Source organism: Biomphalaria glabrata, chromosome 17, assembly GCF_947242115.1.
Source record: "Biomphalaria glabrata chromosome 17, xgBioGlab47.1, whole genome shotgun sequence".
NCBI classification, from domain to species: Eukaryota; Metazoa; Mollusca; class Gastropoda; family Planorbidae; genus Biomphalaria; species Biomphalaria glabrata.
This window is the reverse complement of record NC_074727.1, coordinates 546,618-564,753: the sequence shown is the minus strand read 5'-3', so window position 1 is coordinate 564,753 and position 18,136 is coordinate 546,618. Positions and strand designations below refer to the sequence as shown.

The 18,136-nt window shown below is 36.7% G+C and overlaps 1 protein-coding gene across 1 annotated transcript; it reads right to left on the bottom strand.

Moving 5' to 3' along the window:
- Positions 1-85: 85 nt before the first annotated feature.
- Positions 86-17,818, bottom strand: LOC129923647 (probable phosphorylase b kinase regulatory subunit beta). Its single transcript, XM_056015657.1, has 7 exons — positions 17,657-17,818; positions 10,892-11,044; positions 8,319-8,463; positions 7,777-7,827; positions 7,366-7,527; positions 2,336-2,442; positions 86-1,772 (listed from the first exon to the last, which is right to left on the bottom strand). Exons 2-6 carry the CDS (start codon positions 10,926-10,928, stop codon positions 2,439-2,441), a joined length of 399 nt encoding a protein of 132 aa, XP_055871632.1. The 5' UTR covers positions 10,929-11,044; positions 17,657-17,818; the 3' UTR covers positions 86-1,772; positions 2,336-2,438.
- Positions 17,819-18,136: the final 318 nt, after the last annotated feature.

Sequence of the window (18,136 nt, the reverse complement as noted above, 5' to 3'; positions counted from 1 at the left end):
TATATTCTTGATTCATTCTGTTGTTGTGTCATATGGACTCGCATGCACCATTAACATATATATACTCATCAACAAAATAGACCATCAACAATGTACAGCAATACGAATCAATGGATTGTATTCTGTACCAACTTTCAATAGCCTATCTTATCTTTCAATTAACATGCAAAAACAATTTAGCTCTATAAACGTTAGCTCTTTATCTATAAATGATTTCAATTAACATGCAAAATAATCTTTACATTAGCTCTATATCTATAAATGTTAAATTTGTATATTTTTAATGACATTATATTCTGTTCTTATTTAATGTGTCACACTTTTTGTCTTGTAAATGAAATAAAATGAAATACTGTTAATTTCAACCTTTTTACAATTATTATTTGGTGGATAAGAGGATGAAATGACTAGCAGATGAAATAACCAGGGGATGAAATGAACAGGAGATGAAATGACCAGGGGATGAAGTGACCAAAGATGAAGTGACCAAAGATGAATCGACTGCGATGAAGTGACTGTGAATGAAATGACCGGGAACCATTTGTATCAGTCTCTTGCTGTTCTTAGTGATCTTTAGTTCCTAAAGCTAATTATATTTATTTTCTAAATCTGTGTCATGCATAGTGTAGGAAATATTTAGATATGTAAACAAAGAAATAATCTTGAGACTCACATCCATATTTGTGAATCAGCTGAAAGTGTCAAGGCTCTACATCCATAAAACAATGATTTGACTAATGACTGCATAAGTATAGAGTGGGGGTTAGCGTGATATTGTTATTGTTCAACCATTCCAGTAGATTCCCACCCCTTGTCAACCTGAAATAACTATGAAAAGAAGGTTTTCCATCTGTCATGATCTTTCCCAGGTGAAAAGAAAGGTCATATTGTCTCTCACAACAGTTTTAATCTAGTCAACTAGACTCTCTGAAGTGTCTTTCAGAGTTGCACTAATATTATAGAAGAGCAATGTTAATTTCATTTCATAGTTCTTTAGTATGGGACAATCTTTCACAAATTAATCACAAGCTAAAGATTTGTTTTGTATTATTCTTACACTGTAAAACACTAAACTTATTTTTTTTTGTTGTAGATTTAAGATTTTGGTTGATAATTTTAACATTTAAAGCTATAAGCTTTTCTTTTTTATATCTTATCTTCTTATCTTATACTATACAGACCTTACTTCAAAAATGTTATAAATAGGGATTGTTAGAGGGAAGCACTGATCATGTTGATGACACTTAAAGTATATAAATAATGTTTGCATCAGTCAAAAACACCAGAAGACTTTTTAAAAATGATATTGAATTGCTCATGTTAATTAGTCACTTAATGACTTAAGAAAATTGAAGACTATTTCCTCTCATCCCAAACCTCATGGAGGATGGGAGAGGATTGTGGCAGACAGATTTTAAACCCAGAGCCATCAGTCCAAAGCAGGTGTACAGTTAGCATAATTGTACTATGAAATTGGCTAACTTTGGCAGACTCATTTCATGATTGAAAAAGATTAATTGAGAATTTAAAGAACTAGAAATCATTTATTTGTCTCTCTGAGCATTCTATCAAGTTTTGTTTTTTAATTGTTAATCTACTGTTTAGTTTATGTACTTTTGTTGCAATGCTAAATGTCTTTTGATCCTGAAGTCTCTAAACCTAGTGTTTCACTGACCTAGTTGTTGGCCTCACTGCTGTTTTTTTAAGACTGTTCTAGTATTGGTATGTTTCCTTCAGTTGAGGAATCCAAATCAAAGGTGTTCATTTATTATCTGAAATATAGGTTAAATAGCATTTCTATTTTTGTTCTTATTAAATTGGAAAAACATTGTGGTGGTGTTTTTTTAAAACTCCTGACAAATGGCATACAAAAAAAAAAATCCATTTTGATCAAACAGGTCTTATGTCTGCTTGGTGGCACATGATCTATTATCTACTCAGGGATGTAAGTCATCCTCCATCAGGCATTTATCCTATATGCTCTGTATATTGCTGAATTGTTCACTTGTAAGGTAATTTGTTATGTGTGCAGCATAGTGTGAATGTGGAAAGGTGCAAATTTGTGTTGAAATAGGAAGAGAAGAAACCGAAAAATGGAGTAATTTAATTGACATATTATTGTTTGTTAATCAAGATTAAGAGTCTCATCTGCTCGTAACATAACTAATTTACTGACTCGTTTTAGGATTATTCATTTTTAGATTAGAATCAATGTCCAAGCACTCATGCACTATCCATGTAACTTTTGCTTTTTACATTAGGTTACTAATAGTTTTATCTTTCTACATGGCTGTGTCTTTGGCTACAGATTCCTGATGACCAAGAAACAACTTACTTGCAAATGTTCATATTCTTTGCCTCTGTATGCTGGGTAACCAGTGACAAGATACAATGTAGAGTGCAGGGCATATGCTGGACTTAATTGGATTTGAACTTTTCTACCTTTGAAAAAGAAAAAACAATTGTACTCAAATCTAGTTTAAATTTGATATTTACTTAACACACTAAAATATTCAGACAAAATTATTCATTCAATTTATTATCTTCATTATTGTCAAATAGTTAAGGTTATGTTTGTACGATTTTCTATTTCATGTCAACTGGAAACATTTTAAATTTGAAGTCTACTAGAAAACATTATATGCTTTTTGTTACCATGGAGAAACTTTTTACTTGACATTTAATTGAGAACAATGATGAATGTGCTTTTTATTTAAAGACACATAAGTTAATAATGCTATTTGATTGAGAAATATCTAATGAAAGATAACTTAATAATGCAGCCAACTATTTCTTCTTCTTCTTCATCGTTCTCATTGTTATGTTGGAGTGTTCATATGACTAGACCAATACATGAGATGAACTGCGCAGTGGTTTCCAAATCAGGGAGCTCTCCATATAGTTTTCTTTCTATTGGGGTGATTTGGGGCCAATGTCTTATACGGGCCTCTTGGTAAAGAGAGCAGTTTTGGAGGACGTGGTCGGCATTCTCTGGTGATACTCCACATGGGCAGATTTCACTGGTTCCAATTTTGAGCTTCTGGTGCATGTGTTGTCGCATTCTGTTGTGTCCGGTCCTGAGTCGAAAGATTAGACGTTGGTCTTGTTGAAATAGCTTATAGTAAGCGTCATCTTTCTTGTGATTTGGATGAAAGATCGTCCATTTCTCATTTATTTTGTTTACAATTAATTTCTTCATTTCTTCTGGATAGAGTGCAGAGTTTATTTGAGAGTTAGTTCTCCCACTCTTGGCGAGTGTGTCAGCCTTCTCATTTCCTTCTAGTTGTATATGGGCTGGTATCCATTGAATAACAGTTTTTTTGCTGTTGTTGTTGAGCTTTGTAAGTGCTGTTCTGAGGTTTTTAATATAAGAGGAATAAGAGGAGTTTTGCAAGCTTTGGAGGGTTGTTTTTGCATCGGTTAGCAAGACAATATGACTGTGAGGGGAACTTGGATGATTTGCTAGCATGGTAGCAGCTAGTGCTAGTGCTTCCCTTTCTGCTCTGTGACTGTCAGAGAGCTCTCCAGTTGCAATGGATTTTTCTAGTTTTCCTCCATCTGGCCATTCGATAAGTATTCCAGCTCCTCCATTTGTGGTGGCTTTATGGGATGAGCCATCCGTGTAAACTCTGATCCACTGATTGCTAGGGTAATTGGTATGTAGAAAACAGTTCACTATTTCCTTGAGCTCTGTTGGTCTGTAATCAGATTTTCTTTTTATATTTTCAATATGGTCCCTTATAGTAGGAAGAGGGCTTTCGTCCCAGGGTAGAGATTCGTTATAGTGTATCGAGGATTCCAGAGTTATTTTTTCAAGTTGGTGTTTCTTTTTTAGGTTTAGAGATTCCTGTAAGAAATTGGTCCTTTTGAGACGGTTTTTTGTGCCAGTTTTGTGGATTTTTGTTCTGAGTGGGTGCCTTTCCAAGGTTTCCAATTTAGTGAATTGGGAAAGGATTTTTATCTCTTCTTTCATCCAGAGAGATCAGGGCAGCGGTTTCCTCCATAGCTCTTATGGGTGTTGTTTTGATTGCTCCTGTCATAATCCTTAAACCAATATTTTGAACCTTGTCTATTTTTCTTAGGTTGGTTTGGGCTGCTGAGCCCCATGCTGAGGCACCATATTCTAGTACATGTCTTACATAACTGGTATAGGTCTTTTTCAGGATGTTGTGATTAGCTCCCCAATCTGTGCCAGCTAATTTTTTCAAGAGGGATAGTCTCTGGATGCCTTTACTCTGTGTTTTATCTATTTGGTTTTTCCAGGTTAGTCTAGGGTCATAGGTGACTCCAAGATATGTAGGGCTGTCATTTTTTTCTAAAGCTTCCTTATCTAATGTTAATATTATTGTTTGTTGTTTTGTTGACAGTGAGAATATGGTATATGTTGTCTTTTTTGTGTTAATGGACATGCCCCAGTCTTTGGACCAATTATTGAGTATATCGAGAGCATCCTGTAATCGAAATTTCGATGTTCCTACATATTCTTCTGTGCTAATTAAGGCAAGGTCATCTGCATACATGCTGCTTTTAACTTTTCTTGGTAGGTTTTGATTTAGATCGTTTATGAATATTAGGAACAGTGTTGGGGATAGGACTCCTCCTTGGGGGACGCCATTTTTTATACCCACTGTGTGGCTTCTTTGTCCTTGCATGCAAACTAAGGCTTTTCTATTATTTAGATATTCCTTTATCCAGTTGTACATTCTGTGGGATATGTGATGCTGGATTAGCTTGAGCAAGAGACCTTGTTCCCAGACTTTGTCAAATGCTTTTTCTAAGTCAACCCACACAATTGTTGTTGGTTTCTTTTCTTGAAAGCCGTCTTCTATTTCTTGTGTGATGAAGGCAATTTGATCTTCTGTTGATCTGCCTTTTCTAAAGCCAGCCTGGGCTTCAGTGAGTAGGTTATTTGACTCAAGGATCCATGTCAGCCTTCTATTTATCACTCTTTCCATCAGTTTGCAAGTACAGCTAGTGAGGCTGATGGGACGGTAGCTATCCAGTTTATTTCTTGGTTTGCCGTGCTTTAGTATAGGGATCATAATGGCTTTTTTTCCAGATGTTTGGAATTCTGCCAGATTTCCAGCTAGCATTGAATATTTGTAGCAGTTTTCTTTTGGCTTGAGGACCCAAGTGAAGAAGCATGTCATTAGATATTTTGTCTGGGCCCGGGGCTTGTTTTGGTTTGAGGACTTTTAGGGATTCATCTAGTTCCTTCATTTTAAGATTAGTGGTCATTCCCAAGGAGTAAGCTGGATTGTTTTCTTTAATTTTATCTTGTATTTCTGAGTTTACATCTTTATTTCTACTTTCATTAATTTGTATTTGTCCTACGCTTTGGAAAAACTTAATGAATTCACTTGCTGCTTCTTGGCCTTTCAGGGGTTTGTTGTCCTTTTCTATTACTATAGGAGTTGTTCTGTTTTCTTCCTGGTTGAGACATTTGGCTATACGCCAGAGTTTGTGGCCGTCTCTATCTACGTTTAGTTGTTCTGTTTTTTCATGCCAACTTTTCCTCATGGCGGAAAGGTAATTTTCCCTGAAAACTGCGTTAGCTGCTTTTAGATTTATGTTATTTTCTATACAAGGGTTATTTTCTACTGTGTTTCTGGCTTCAATAGTGGCATTGTGGAGTTGTTGAAGGTGATCAGACCAGTTGGGGATATAATCTTTTCTTGCATCTCTGGGAATTGATTCCTTAGCTGCTAGGAGGATTGCTTTGGAGAAAGCTGAGAATGACTTATTAACCTGATTTGATTTGCAGTTTATTGAAGTTGTGTATAGGTCTGTGACCTTTGAGAATAGGTGCCAGTTGGCTTTTTTGTAGTTCCATCTGGGGATGGTGGAGTTTTCTGATATTTTGAAGGAGGTATTGATACTGATCAATATGGGTCTGTGGTCACTGGTGGCTAGCTGGTCTGCAACTTCTCTGGTGCACTTTTTGGATAAGTTGTCAGTTGCAAAGGCTAGATCTGGAGTGGTTGATGTTAGCCAGGCTCTTGAGAAAAAGGTTGGTTTATCCTCAGGTTTATTAAGCAAGATAAGTCTGTTCTCTGCTTGCCATTCTTCAATTTCTTCTCCCCTGGCATTTAGGTCTGGGTATCCCCAGCTCTGAGAGTGACTATTCATATCTCCTAAGATTAGACAGTCTTCTTGGTCAGGTATTTGTATGTGGTCAATCTCTATTTCCTTGTCTGGTGGGAAGTAGCAGTTAAATAGATTAATATTTCCATCTGGGAGAATTAGCTTAGTTCCCATTATTTCTGATTCTGAGGAGTTGGGCATAGTTATGTCTGTGGTAGGGATGTCATTTTTAATGAGGGTTAGGATTCCTCCTCTGGGTCTGATTTCTCTATCTTGTCTGATGCAGGTGTAGCCTCTAATGGAGAAAAGAAGATTACTGTTCAAATGAGTTTCTTGGATGCAAGCTACATCAATTTCTTTCTCATGCAGAAATATTTTTAGAGCTTCTTTTTTCTTTTGGATGCCCTCTGCGTTCCATTGTAAGATTTTTAGACTTTTGGTCTTGGAATGTTGGCCAGTAGTTTTTACTTTCTTGTCCCTGCTCCTGGCTCCACAGGCAGAGACAGAAGAACCACCAGCTCGCTTGTGTGGGCTCCTTCGAGGCGGAGAGCCGGGCCCCCTACCTGCGCGGCGGGATTCCACAGGCAGGACACCACATCTATTAGAATGGTTACTGAACTCCAACATAGATGAGGTTAGTGTCAATGTGTTATGCGCCAGGAGGCCCATTGACTCCGACTTCAGCCTGCTTTTCTTTCTGGGTGTGCTCCCATAGCCTTTGATCATCCAAGATCATCTGCAAGGCAGCAGGTGTTTATTTTCGGAGTTTTCTCTCCTAGATGAACTGCTATCCCTAGCTAACAAGTTTCATCTACCGGGTTTAGAGTTAGAGCACCCTAAACTCACTTTTTGCAATCATTTCCCTGGATTTCTGAGATGTTTTTAGTAAATATTCTAACCACTGGAATACTTCATCTCATCCTCCATGACTGCAAACCAGTTGGACCATGGCTGTTTATTTGCTATTCACAGCTAACCCTTATATCTAAGGGTCTTTCCCCTATCCGCAACCTGGGGACGCGCTTGGTAGAAGGTGGTAACTCCCCCAAGAGCCAACTATTGATTTGTAGAGAAATTTTATACCACCAATAAATATTTTTTTAGAGCTGCACATGTCTTGGATTTCCAAACTAAGAAAGCATATTGTTAAGTAATTTACGTGCAGACCCTGGGACCCAGGAGTAATCCAAACCTAGTTATTTTATGCACTGACCAAAACAATATGATTTTAATATTGATATGCAATGATATTCTATGCTTGGTTGTAAACAAACTACTCACTTTATCTGCCTGTCATATCCAACATTGCACATGGAAAAGTGTTTGAGATGAACCATAGTCGCTCTAAGACTGAAGGAGGCCAACTTGAATATCCAACATTGCAACATACCTATCATCAGCTTGGCCCAACTAATGATACTGCCCTGGTCATCATCAATCTTTCTGGATAGAAATAATCAAGTAATTAATTATGTGCATACAAAGATACTAATTTTCAATTAGTCATCAAAACTGTACTAATTTTCAAGTCAATATGCACCAATTAAATATTAATTATGACCAAAAAATGGACCCTAACCTTTAAAATAAATCTTTGTAACACAATCTTAAGGTTTAATTTTTTCCAAGTTATTTTGTTAGCTAAAATATTTATTATCATAAACAACTAAACACTCCTGGCATCTGACTTACAGTGAGACATTGACTAACAAAGGATTGCTATCTATTCTGATGAAAATCTGACTGAAATGAAATTATGTTTCATAGTTTAATAAAGAAACTTATTTCTGGGTAGATTTTTGTTTGGTGTTTGAGAACCAATTTATTTGTAACCATTGCAGTATCTTTACTTGGAAGACACTTTGACCAAAAGTAGATACCAGAGGATAATAACTAACTAAAACCAGTTTAGAATTAGGAATTATACACACTTCAAGTCAAAAAAGAAATATACAACCCGGATATTGGAAAAAAAAAGAAACATAATTATAAACTGTTTTAACCCTATACCACATGTATCCCAAATGCTTCAATACCTATTAATATTTTTGACACATAAATCTTTCCTTATGAAACGCTAACAAATGGAGTTAATGCCACCTGAGGTTTTCAATTTAGAAATCTCTATCCCTACTAGTGCTAGGTGAGTTTTTATTAATATAAAAGTGGCAGACTTTGAAAAAAAAAAGGCAGCAGCTAAAAATACCAAACATGAAATGATAAAGCTGAAATACTTATAAACTTGAGCCAGTGACCAAACAGCAACTGCACAGTAAATAGAATCCTGAACATGAGCTATTCTATTTGTATTCTTGTCAGATCCAATAGAAGGAAAAAGACCATTGATAGGACTCTGGTTTCGCAAGATTTGATGTTTTGCTGGTGATACAATAAGATTCAAATTAGGAACATTTGTAATCAATACATACATTTTTGAGATAAAATATATTAAATCATCAAATACTGAATTACAAAATAAATTAACAAAAAGAGTTAAAAAATGATGGGTGAACTGTTACCATGATTGTCCAGAGTTTCATACCCTGCCATCCTAAAGGAGATTTGGGGTAGGATGTAATAATAATGAAGGAATGCCCAAATGTTGTTTTTTTTTAATTGAAAATCATTTTTTATTCTGCTTGAACTATAATATATCATGGGCATTTTTTAATTGTCTTGAGCTTTGCTAATACCAGCAAGTGTTCATTTTGATTTCTTTATTACAGTAGCTTTCTTGTATACACAACTTTTGATATTTTATTAGTTTTTCCTTTCCACTTTGATGTTTGTGCTCTGGACTCTTGATCTGGTTGTTGACTGAATCAATCATGTCCCAATGTAGTCCAATTAACCTAAATTGACTGTATTAGTGATATTGATAACTACTAAATTTAATATTGTCTGTGGCATTTTACGTCTCGAGAGACGATCTTTTCCCTTTGCAACTTCTTGTGTGACTAAAGAGGCCAATCCTTGATACACAGCTGCGATCGCAGGTTGGGCATATATAATCACCAGGCGCCATTGCATTTTCACCCTTCTTTCTGCTTCTGTTGTGTATGACATCTGCAATCTGTGACCCTTCCTTTATGCTCTCTCTCCATGTGGATCTGTCCAGTGCCACCTCTTCCCAGTTGCCAGTGTCGATTTTGAAGAGCTTCATGTCACGTTTGCATACATCCGTATAACGTAAAAGTGGGCGACCAGCGGCTCTCCTGCCTTCTATTAGATCGCCATACAGGATGTCCTGTGGAAGTCGACCTACTGGCATTCTACGAACGTGGCCAAGCCAGCCAAGGCGTCTGCTGCTGATAACAGAGCGGATGTCCTGGCATCCTGCTCTATGTAGCACTTCCTCATTGGTTATCTTATCTTGTCACCTTATTTTAAAGATCCGCCTTAGGCATCGGAGGTGGAAGACATTCAGCTTTTTTTCCTGCCATGAGTAGGTTGACCATGTTTCACTTCCGTACAGCAAGGTGCTCAACACACAGGTCCGGTAGACTAGGGCTTTAGTACTGCTAGTCAGCAATATGTTGTCCCAGACTCTTTTCTGCAACCGTGACATGGTGGCCATTGCCTTGGCTATCCTGTTGTTTATGTCTTTATCCAGTAGAGTGTTGTTGGATATGATGGAGCCAAGGTAACAAAAGTAATCAACAATTTCTAGTGGTTGGCCATTAATGCTTACTTGAGGTGCAGTGTTTGTGTTTTGGACAAGTATCTTAGTCTTGCTTTGACTGATGTTTAAGCCGAACTTCTGGCAAGCAGCAGATAGTTTGTCAACCATGGACTGTAGCTGAATATCAGAATCAGCCACAATAGCTGCATCATCCTGCATCAACAGGAGTTCCCTGACGAGTAGCTTCCTAACCTTGGTTTTTGCCCGCAGCCTTGATACATTAGTTTTCCAGAGGATCTTGTATGGAGAAACACACCTTCGTTTATGTCACTGTACGCATAATGCAGTAGACAGGAGAAGAATATGCCAAACAGAGTAGGTGCGAGCACACATCCCTGCTTGACACCACTGCAAACCTCAAAAGGTGCTGATTGGGCTCCATTGAATTTGACAGTACATTTAGTTTCCTCGTGAAAACACTCAATTAACTTCAGTAGTTTGGGAGGGCAACCTATTTTCCTCAGGAGTTTGAAAAGGCCACTTCTGCTGACCATGTCAAAAGCTTTAGTCAAATCAACAAAAACAATGTAAAGGGGTCTGTCTCTCTCTCTGAATTTCTCCTGCGGTAGTCGTAGAGAAGATATCATGTCTATAGTGGATCTACCGCTCCTGAATCCACACTGAGACTCTGGGTAGACTCTAGAAGCTATCACCTGCAGCCTGGATAGTGCCACTCTAGCAAAGATTTTGCCCACTATACTGAGGAGAAAGATACCCCTATAGTTGTTGCAGTCACTCCGATCCCCTTTGTTCTTGTATATTGTGACTATAGTTGCGTCACGCATGTCCTGTGGGACATGACCTGTTTCCCAACAGCGGCAGATTTAATATTAGAGGAATAGAAAAGTACCAGACATAACGTATTGGCTATGGGTTAGTAGCACTTTTTCATAGCAAAATTTTAGGGGCACAGACAGAAAGACAAGTTAAAAAGTGATTTAGCTAAGAAAAAAAAGTCAAGTTTATAACATATGTATATTTAAAAAAATGCTATTTTTCTCATTGGGCTAGAGCAAACTTTTATTACTAGATTACAGTGATGTTTTGTTAGTGAGTTATGGAGATGTTTTTTTTAATGATTAACGCAACGTTATTGTATGGAGGTTTTGTAAATAAAGAACTTACAGAGCATATAAAAACCATTAAGTTTTATGTTCAGCATATGAGGTTCTTTTTCTTTTGATACTAAATCTCCAATTCATGCATCTGGACATTGTGTCTTCATTTTGTTCCTTTGTTTACTATAAACAACTGTCAATGAATGACTGGTTCAACAATCTGTAGAAAAGAATAAGTCTAATGAAAGGAAATGGCATTTTAATATTCAAGATCATGTCTTAAAACCCTGAAATGTGACTATTAGTTAAAGTAAATACAAATGATATCCATCTTATTCATGGTTGTGTAAACAATGAAATATTAGAATATTAGAAAAAAGAGCTGCATTTATCTTTTTCTCTATTTTTTTAATGAATTTTCTAAACACATGAATGTTGGTAAGGTTCACAGTTTAATCCCCTACAGTTAAAACAAGATAATTAATTCTAAAACTTATTAAAAAACATTTTATCAAAAACAAAATTTCTAAGGAAAAAAAAGTAAATGTTTCCAAATTAAATAATTGATATCTCCATCTCAGTGGTGCTTAAAGTCACAATGTCAAATTTTTTGATGGTATACAAACATAAGAATTCATTTATTTTTACAAACTTCACATGTTGCAACTTAAACATCCACTGTTCATCTTGACCGAGTTATTTAGTGTTTTTATATAAAAGCTGAACCCAGGGACAATTAAACTTGATGAGAAACCAATGTAGTTTCTAAAGAACTAGATTTAATAGAAAGCTGTAACATATATTTGTGAGCTCATTTTTCCTAAACTAAATGTTGTGCTCAGAGGACAAAGATTTTCATCTATTAATGATGTCATCATCATGTTTGTAAATAATATTTTTTTAAGCAGAAAGATGATTAATTTTACACTATTAAGTTAACAGTATTCATAAAATTGAACACAAACAAAATAATTATTAATGAATGAAAGTATTTGTTTAAATCATGTATGCTTTAACACGATTGGGACTCAATGTTGTTAATACTTGTTATATTTGAGTTACATTCCTTTGTAATTGTTAGTTATGTGTCCTTTGTTGCGAACAAGCAGTATGATGTATGAATTAAATGTCTATGTCCCCACCCTTTGTGACAACTGTCAGAACATTTAATCCAATAACTATTTATTGAGTTGAACTATGAGAAAATGAGAATTTCAAAGTGTAAGTAATGCATAGTAAAGAGAAAGTAAAGTTCCTCTTTCAGACCATACAGTCTATAGGCATAGGGCAGATGATGTTAAGATCATCTGTTTCTTTGGCCAATGGTTAACAAGCAGGGTGTCATGTGGCCAGCACAACAACAAACCGCCTTTACTTTCCCCAACTAAAGTCAGATGTCCATTAGAGTAGGGGCACCCTAAAAATCATGAAGCTCAAAATACCAGTTTTCACAGAGATTCAAACCCAGGACCTCAGGTTTGGAAGCCATGCACTTAACCACTCAGCCACCACACCCCCTAAGTAATGCATATTGACATGAAATAATTTAAAGTTGAACAATTATCTCAAGTGTTTGATTACAAAATTAGACAAAAATTAAAGTCTGCTTTTCAAACTATTCAAAACAAATGCAGTCTGGTAGGTGGGGAACAGAAAGTGGTAGCAACTTCATTTTACCACTATTGGTACACACTATAGTCTATGTATCTTATCTTATCTTTTGATAAGAATCTCAACTGCATTTTTAATTGCACATCAAAATTAATCAAATTATGTCTGTAGACATCTAGAGCATTTTTCACCACCTACCACGGTAATTTATTAGCCCCATCACGAACCATGCAAGGATAAATATCTACATCATGCATGGCAGCATGTGTCATGATGATAGATCTATGATTGTAGGTCTACTATCAAATTTAACGAGTAACAACATGATCTGCTATGGCTATATTTAGGCTATATTTTAGATCAATCGAGATTTGAGATGCCAAAACATGGTAATGACCTGGTTTATTATTGATTATTGTGTTATCTCGAACTTCGCTGAGTGCAAAAGAAACGAAGCTGCATCGCATCAGTCGAGAGAAAGAAGAAGAAAGCTAACGTAGGACAGATGCATATGTGGTGGGTTTGGCACAGAAGACAACTAAATTCTAATGATGAAAGGAACTCGTAGGACGATTCCTAACTGTTTATTATACATTTAAGACCTGCCAAAGGCAAACATAAAACATAATAATAATAATGAGCATTAACTAAAAATAATTAATAAGCAGTAAATGGTTAGACCAAGTTGTAGACACAACATCAAAGTCTAAATACTAAATCTTAACAAAAAACGAAAAGAAAATCATATAGTGTAAACCAACCATCTCGTCTTATACAAACACAAGAGAGATATGGAACACCCGAAACATTACAAAAAATAAAAGACATTAACAATTAAATAGAACAACTGGTTCATAAAAGCCAGTATCTACACACTGGTTGTAGAATTAAATTAACAAGATGGACATTTAACTCTTTGACTGCTGTGTTTTTTTTTCATAAAAATGCTACTTTTTAAAAAAAAAATAAGAAAATGTTCCAAACATGGCTAAAACAAAAATTTATTGTTTAAGTACCAATAATGCTATAGTAACATATTTGGTATCAAAGTAAAATAAATGAATGGAGAATGTGAAAATGTAAACATCTTTCTATTTAAATATAAGATACAAATTATAATCTAAATAATATGACACTCAGAAAAAAAAATGGATGCCAACTTTAGAACTTTTGAGACCTAAATTTAGATTTTGTTCTTTGTATTACTGTTGAAACAGCATATTTAGACTATTTACAGCATTTTCAAAAAGAAATCTGATAAAACAGTCAATAAAAGATGATGAATCATTGATTATATTATTATTTTTACCTGTTTTTTTTTAGTCTGAAAAAAAAGTGAAAATTATTGCGCTTTTCATTACTACCAATAACAATAGATACCAGTACTAAATCTATCAACCAAATGCACTCAAATATTATGTACATTTGAATCAATGGGATATAGATCTAGATTTGTCTTCTTTTTATTTGCCTAGAACATCTTTTATTCTAATACTAGACCAGTGCAAGACATAGGCTAGCGAGAGATCAAAGCCTAAATCTCTAACTAGATGAAGGACAATAAAAATCCTAATTCATTTTACCTAAGATATAGACATCTAATAGATCATTATTACTGTTCCTTTGTGATAAATTATGGATTTAGAATAGTTTTATACTTTACTTTTATTTAGTAGTAAACCTTTTGGAGTGCAACTTGAACCAGTATTGTGATGGTGATGATTTTTACCAAAAAGCAATACTAAAAAAAATTGCTAGAAAATATACCAAGAAAAGGCCTAGCATGGTGGATGAATATTGGATTTAGATCTGCCATTTCTGTTGTTTTCATTTATCTTAGGCTTAGTTCTATAGGAATCTACAAAGGTGTAAAGATAAAAGCATAGATCTAGTCAACCTTGATCTACATTCAGGACCTAGCCCTATAGTCTAAGGCTAAGGCCTAAGCAAGGCAATACTAGATCTAAGTCTAAATGCTAATAATGTCCAAGTCTGCTTCATCCTATTGTTACGACCCTATTGGCGGCGCAAAAGGGTTAACTATAGGCTCAGCTGACACACACGTGAATCACTCAGGTCAGCGGGGCCATAGACAAGGGACAGTACTACGATTACACGATTACACGCAAATATGACCAATGTTATGGTCATGTGATCGAAAGCCTGCGTGTACGAGTGACAGTGTGTAGGAAAGCGGCAGTTCAAGACCGGAGAGCGTCGAGACCGGGACTGTTAGTCGGCCATGAAGTCGGTCCTGGTCGAATCCTCATGTGTTGATGTACAAGTCCAGAAAGAGAGACAGTAGAGTTTTGTACGGTGATGTACAGAGTGACATTTTAGTTGTTGTGTTTGATGCCAATTGTCTAGTATTGGCTGTTATCTACTTAATCACTCATTATTAAAGTACCAGATTATTGTTGAGCTCTTGTTGTCAGGTTCTTGATGTGTTGATGTATTGTGTTGAGTTTTAGCAGTGTTTACAGAAGGCCTGCTGATTAGGAGAGGATCGTAACACTGGTGTCAGAAGTGGGATTTCCTATGGCTTCTGTAAAACTGCTAGATGAACTGAATCTGAAAGAACTGAAACAAGAGCTGAAATGGCGAGGACTGAAGTACTACGAAAAGAACAACGAAACTCTTAAAGAACGTCTCCGGCAAGCCCTAGTGGATGAAGAGGAAGATCCGAACACGTACCTCTTTGAACTCAAACCCGATGTTGTAGAGCTCTTGATCACATTTCAAAAACAGATGTTGGCTGGCTTTCAGAATGTGATCAAGGGTGACTCGCAGAAAGAAACAGGTGAAGAAACAAGAGAAGAGACCGAGACCAATAGTTCAACCAACGCTTTTGCTACAGACGTCCATGACGTGAGTGCCTCCATCAGCCAGATAGAACATGACAACGTCGTGTCTTACCTCAAGCCTGTAGCTGAGGACATTAAAGACATCTGTCAATCTGTCAGTGCTGTTGAGAGGAACTCAAATCTTGGTGGCTGCACCCAGATGTTTGGCAAGAACGTTATGTGTCGAGCTCCGCAGGGAGAACGCCAACTCCAAGAAACCCATCGGCAAGGTCTGCACCCAACTGACGTTTGTCCTGCTGACGAGACCATAGTGAGAAGCCCTGGTTCTGGTCAATTAAGTGAACTGGAGCCTGATGCTGAAGATGAGGGTCCTTCGCAAGTGGAGTGCTGCCAACTTGCTCCACTAGTTTGCCCTCCTGACAAGCCTGAAGATGATGTGTGCCACTATTTCCCCTCCTGTGGACCTAATACCCATTCCCAAAACCCATCTCTTGAAAGCCCTATGAAACAACCTGATAGGCCAACGATCTTGGTGACCCCTGTCCTGACATATCCCTTCCCATTTGTTAAGTGGCTGCTCTCAGTAGTGAGCGACCGAAGAAGGCGATGGTTGCTGAATCCAAAGTGGATGGCGATGCAACCACAACGTCTGTGCAACCAGGTGAAGGTCAACTGGAGCAGAAGGAGAAAGAGACATACGCAGTATACAACGCAGATGGCTCCATCGAAATGGCAATATAAGCCCATTGTCGCCCCCACCGATAGACCTCCTCCTGCATCGATTCACCTCCACTGCCCATGTCGTGTGCTAGATTTTGTCCGGGACGGACAAATCTGAGAAGGGGGCAGTGTTACGACCCTATTGGCGGCGCAAAAGGGTTAACTATAGGCTCAGCTGACACACACGTGAATCACTCAGGTCAGCGGGGCCATAGACAAGGGACAGTACTACGATTACACGCAAATATGACCAATGTTATGGTCATGTGATCGAAAGCCTGCGTGTACGAGTGACAGTGTGTAGGAAAGCGGCAGTTCAAGACCGGAGAGCGTCGAGACCGGGACTGTTAGTCGGCCATGAAGTCGGTCCTGGTCGAATCCTCATGTGTTGATGTACAAGTCCAGAAAGAGAGACAGTAGAGTTTTGTACGGTGATGTACAGAGTGACATTTTAGTTGTTGTGTTTGATGCCAATTGTCTAGTATTGGCTGTTATCTACTTAATCACTCATTATTAAAGTACCAGATTATTGTTGAGCTCTTGTTGTCAGGTTCTTGATGTGTTGATGTATTGTGTTGAGTTTTAGCAGTGTTTACAGAAGACCTGATTAAGGGAGAGAACGTAACACTATGCTAAATCTTGATCAAGATCTTCATTATTACAATTCATAGAAGTATAAATAAAACAATAAAGCTTCTTCAGTAGTAAACATTGTGGGTGTGTCTTGGACAAGCATAGCCATGATGTTGTAGATTTTTACAGATAAAGAATACTAAAAAAAAAAAAAGAAAATGGGGAAAAAATGCCCACAGTGGATGATTATTTGATGTAGATCTACCATTTCCTTTCTTTTTATTTACCATAAGCTTAGATTGGCTTAGATCTAGAGATATATCTAGATTGACTAGATCTAGAGTCCAAGTCTATAGATAAAAGTATCATAAAAGCTTAGATCTAGTCAATCTCGATCTACAGACTACACCTGACCTACTGACAATAATAGATTTAGATCTAGTATCTAGATCTATATACTAATAATATAGATTCTAGATATAAAAATATAAATACGCTAAATTTAGACCTACCTGGATCTAATCTATCTATATAATATATCTAGATCAAATTCTTCATTATTACTATTTATTTGTGATAAATTTTAGAATGATTATAAAGTTTCTTCAGTAGTCAACATTGTGGGTGTGTCTTGGAATAGCGTAGTCATGGCGACGTTTTTTTACATTGTAAAAAAAGTAATAAATAAATGTCTAAATAAAGCCGAAAGCTTCTCATTTCTATGTAAACAAAGGATGAAGAACTCTTTTATAAAGTAAAAATAGTTCCACTGTTGTTAGTTAAAAATTTTAATTTAAAAAAATAAAAAATGCAACGAAACAAAGGTAGGGTAAGAACGTCTATTATGGGATATACGTTCCGTGCGTTTAGGGCGGACAGACCATCTATGGGATAGACGCTCCGCACTCATTGAGTTAACATTCTATATGGGATCTAATTCGTATGGTATACTTAAGTCTAAAGGTACCCTAACCCTAACAAATGGAAACATTTACATGCTGGTTTTCTAAAAATAACGATAGTCCAACAACATGGACGAAATCCGGGGGTAGCGATATTCTATGTTAGTATGTAGACTACTAAATAAAATTACAATATAACATAAAAAAGTAAAATGTAATTACCTGCAGCCATACATAAACACATGGTGTAGAACCAGACACAAACAGGGAGTGGAGACGACGTAGGTCCAGTAACATACGGGAGATGCCGGTCGAATCAACAGTGACCATGTTGGTCTGCCTTGTCATGCGCGGACACAAGGGAAGGTGCCATTTAGGGGGAAGGGTCACGTGGATATCGGGGTGGCCGGTGTTTCCTGATAAGATATCCACGCCACTACACATATATAGATCTATACATGCACGAACTGTGTCAAACTCTGCCACTCCAGAATATAAGGCTTAATCAGTCACAAAAAAATTCTGCCCCATCTCAAAACGAAATCAAAGCCAGTGACTCACCTGTCTTCCCGACTCATTGTCTTCCGAGACATGAGTGGCCATATTTAGATTCTAGATCTAGAATCTAATTATAACTTAAAATGCACGTGATTTGTTGGAGACACGGGGAAAAAGTTTGACCTAGATATACGTTTAGTGAAA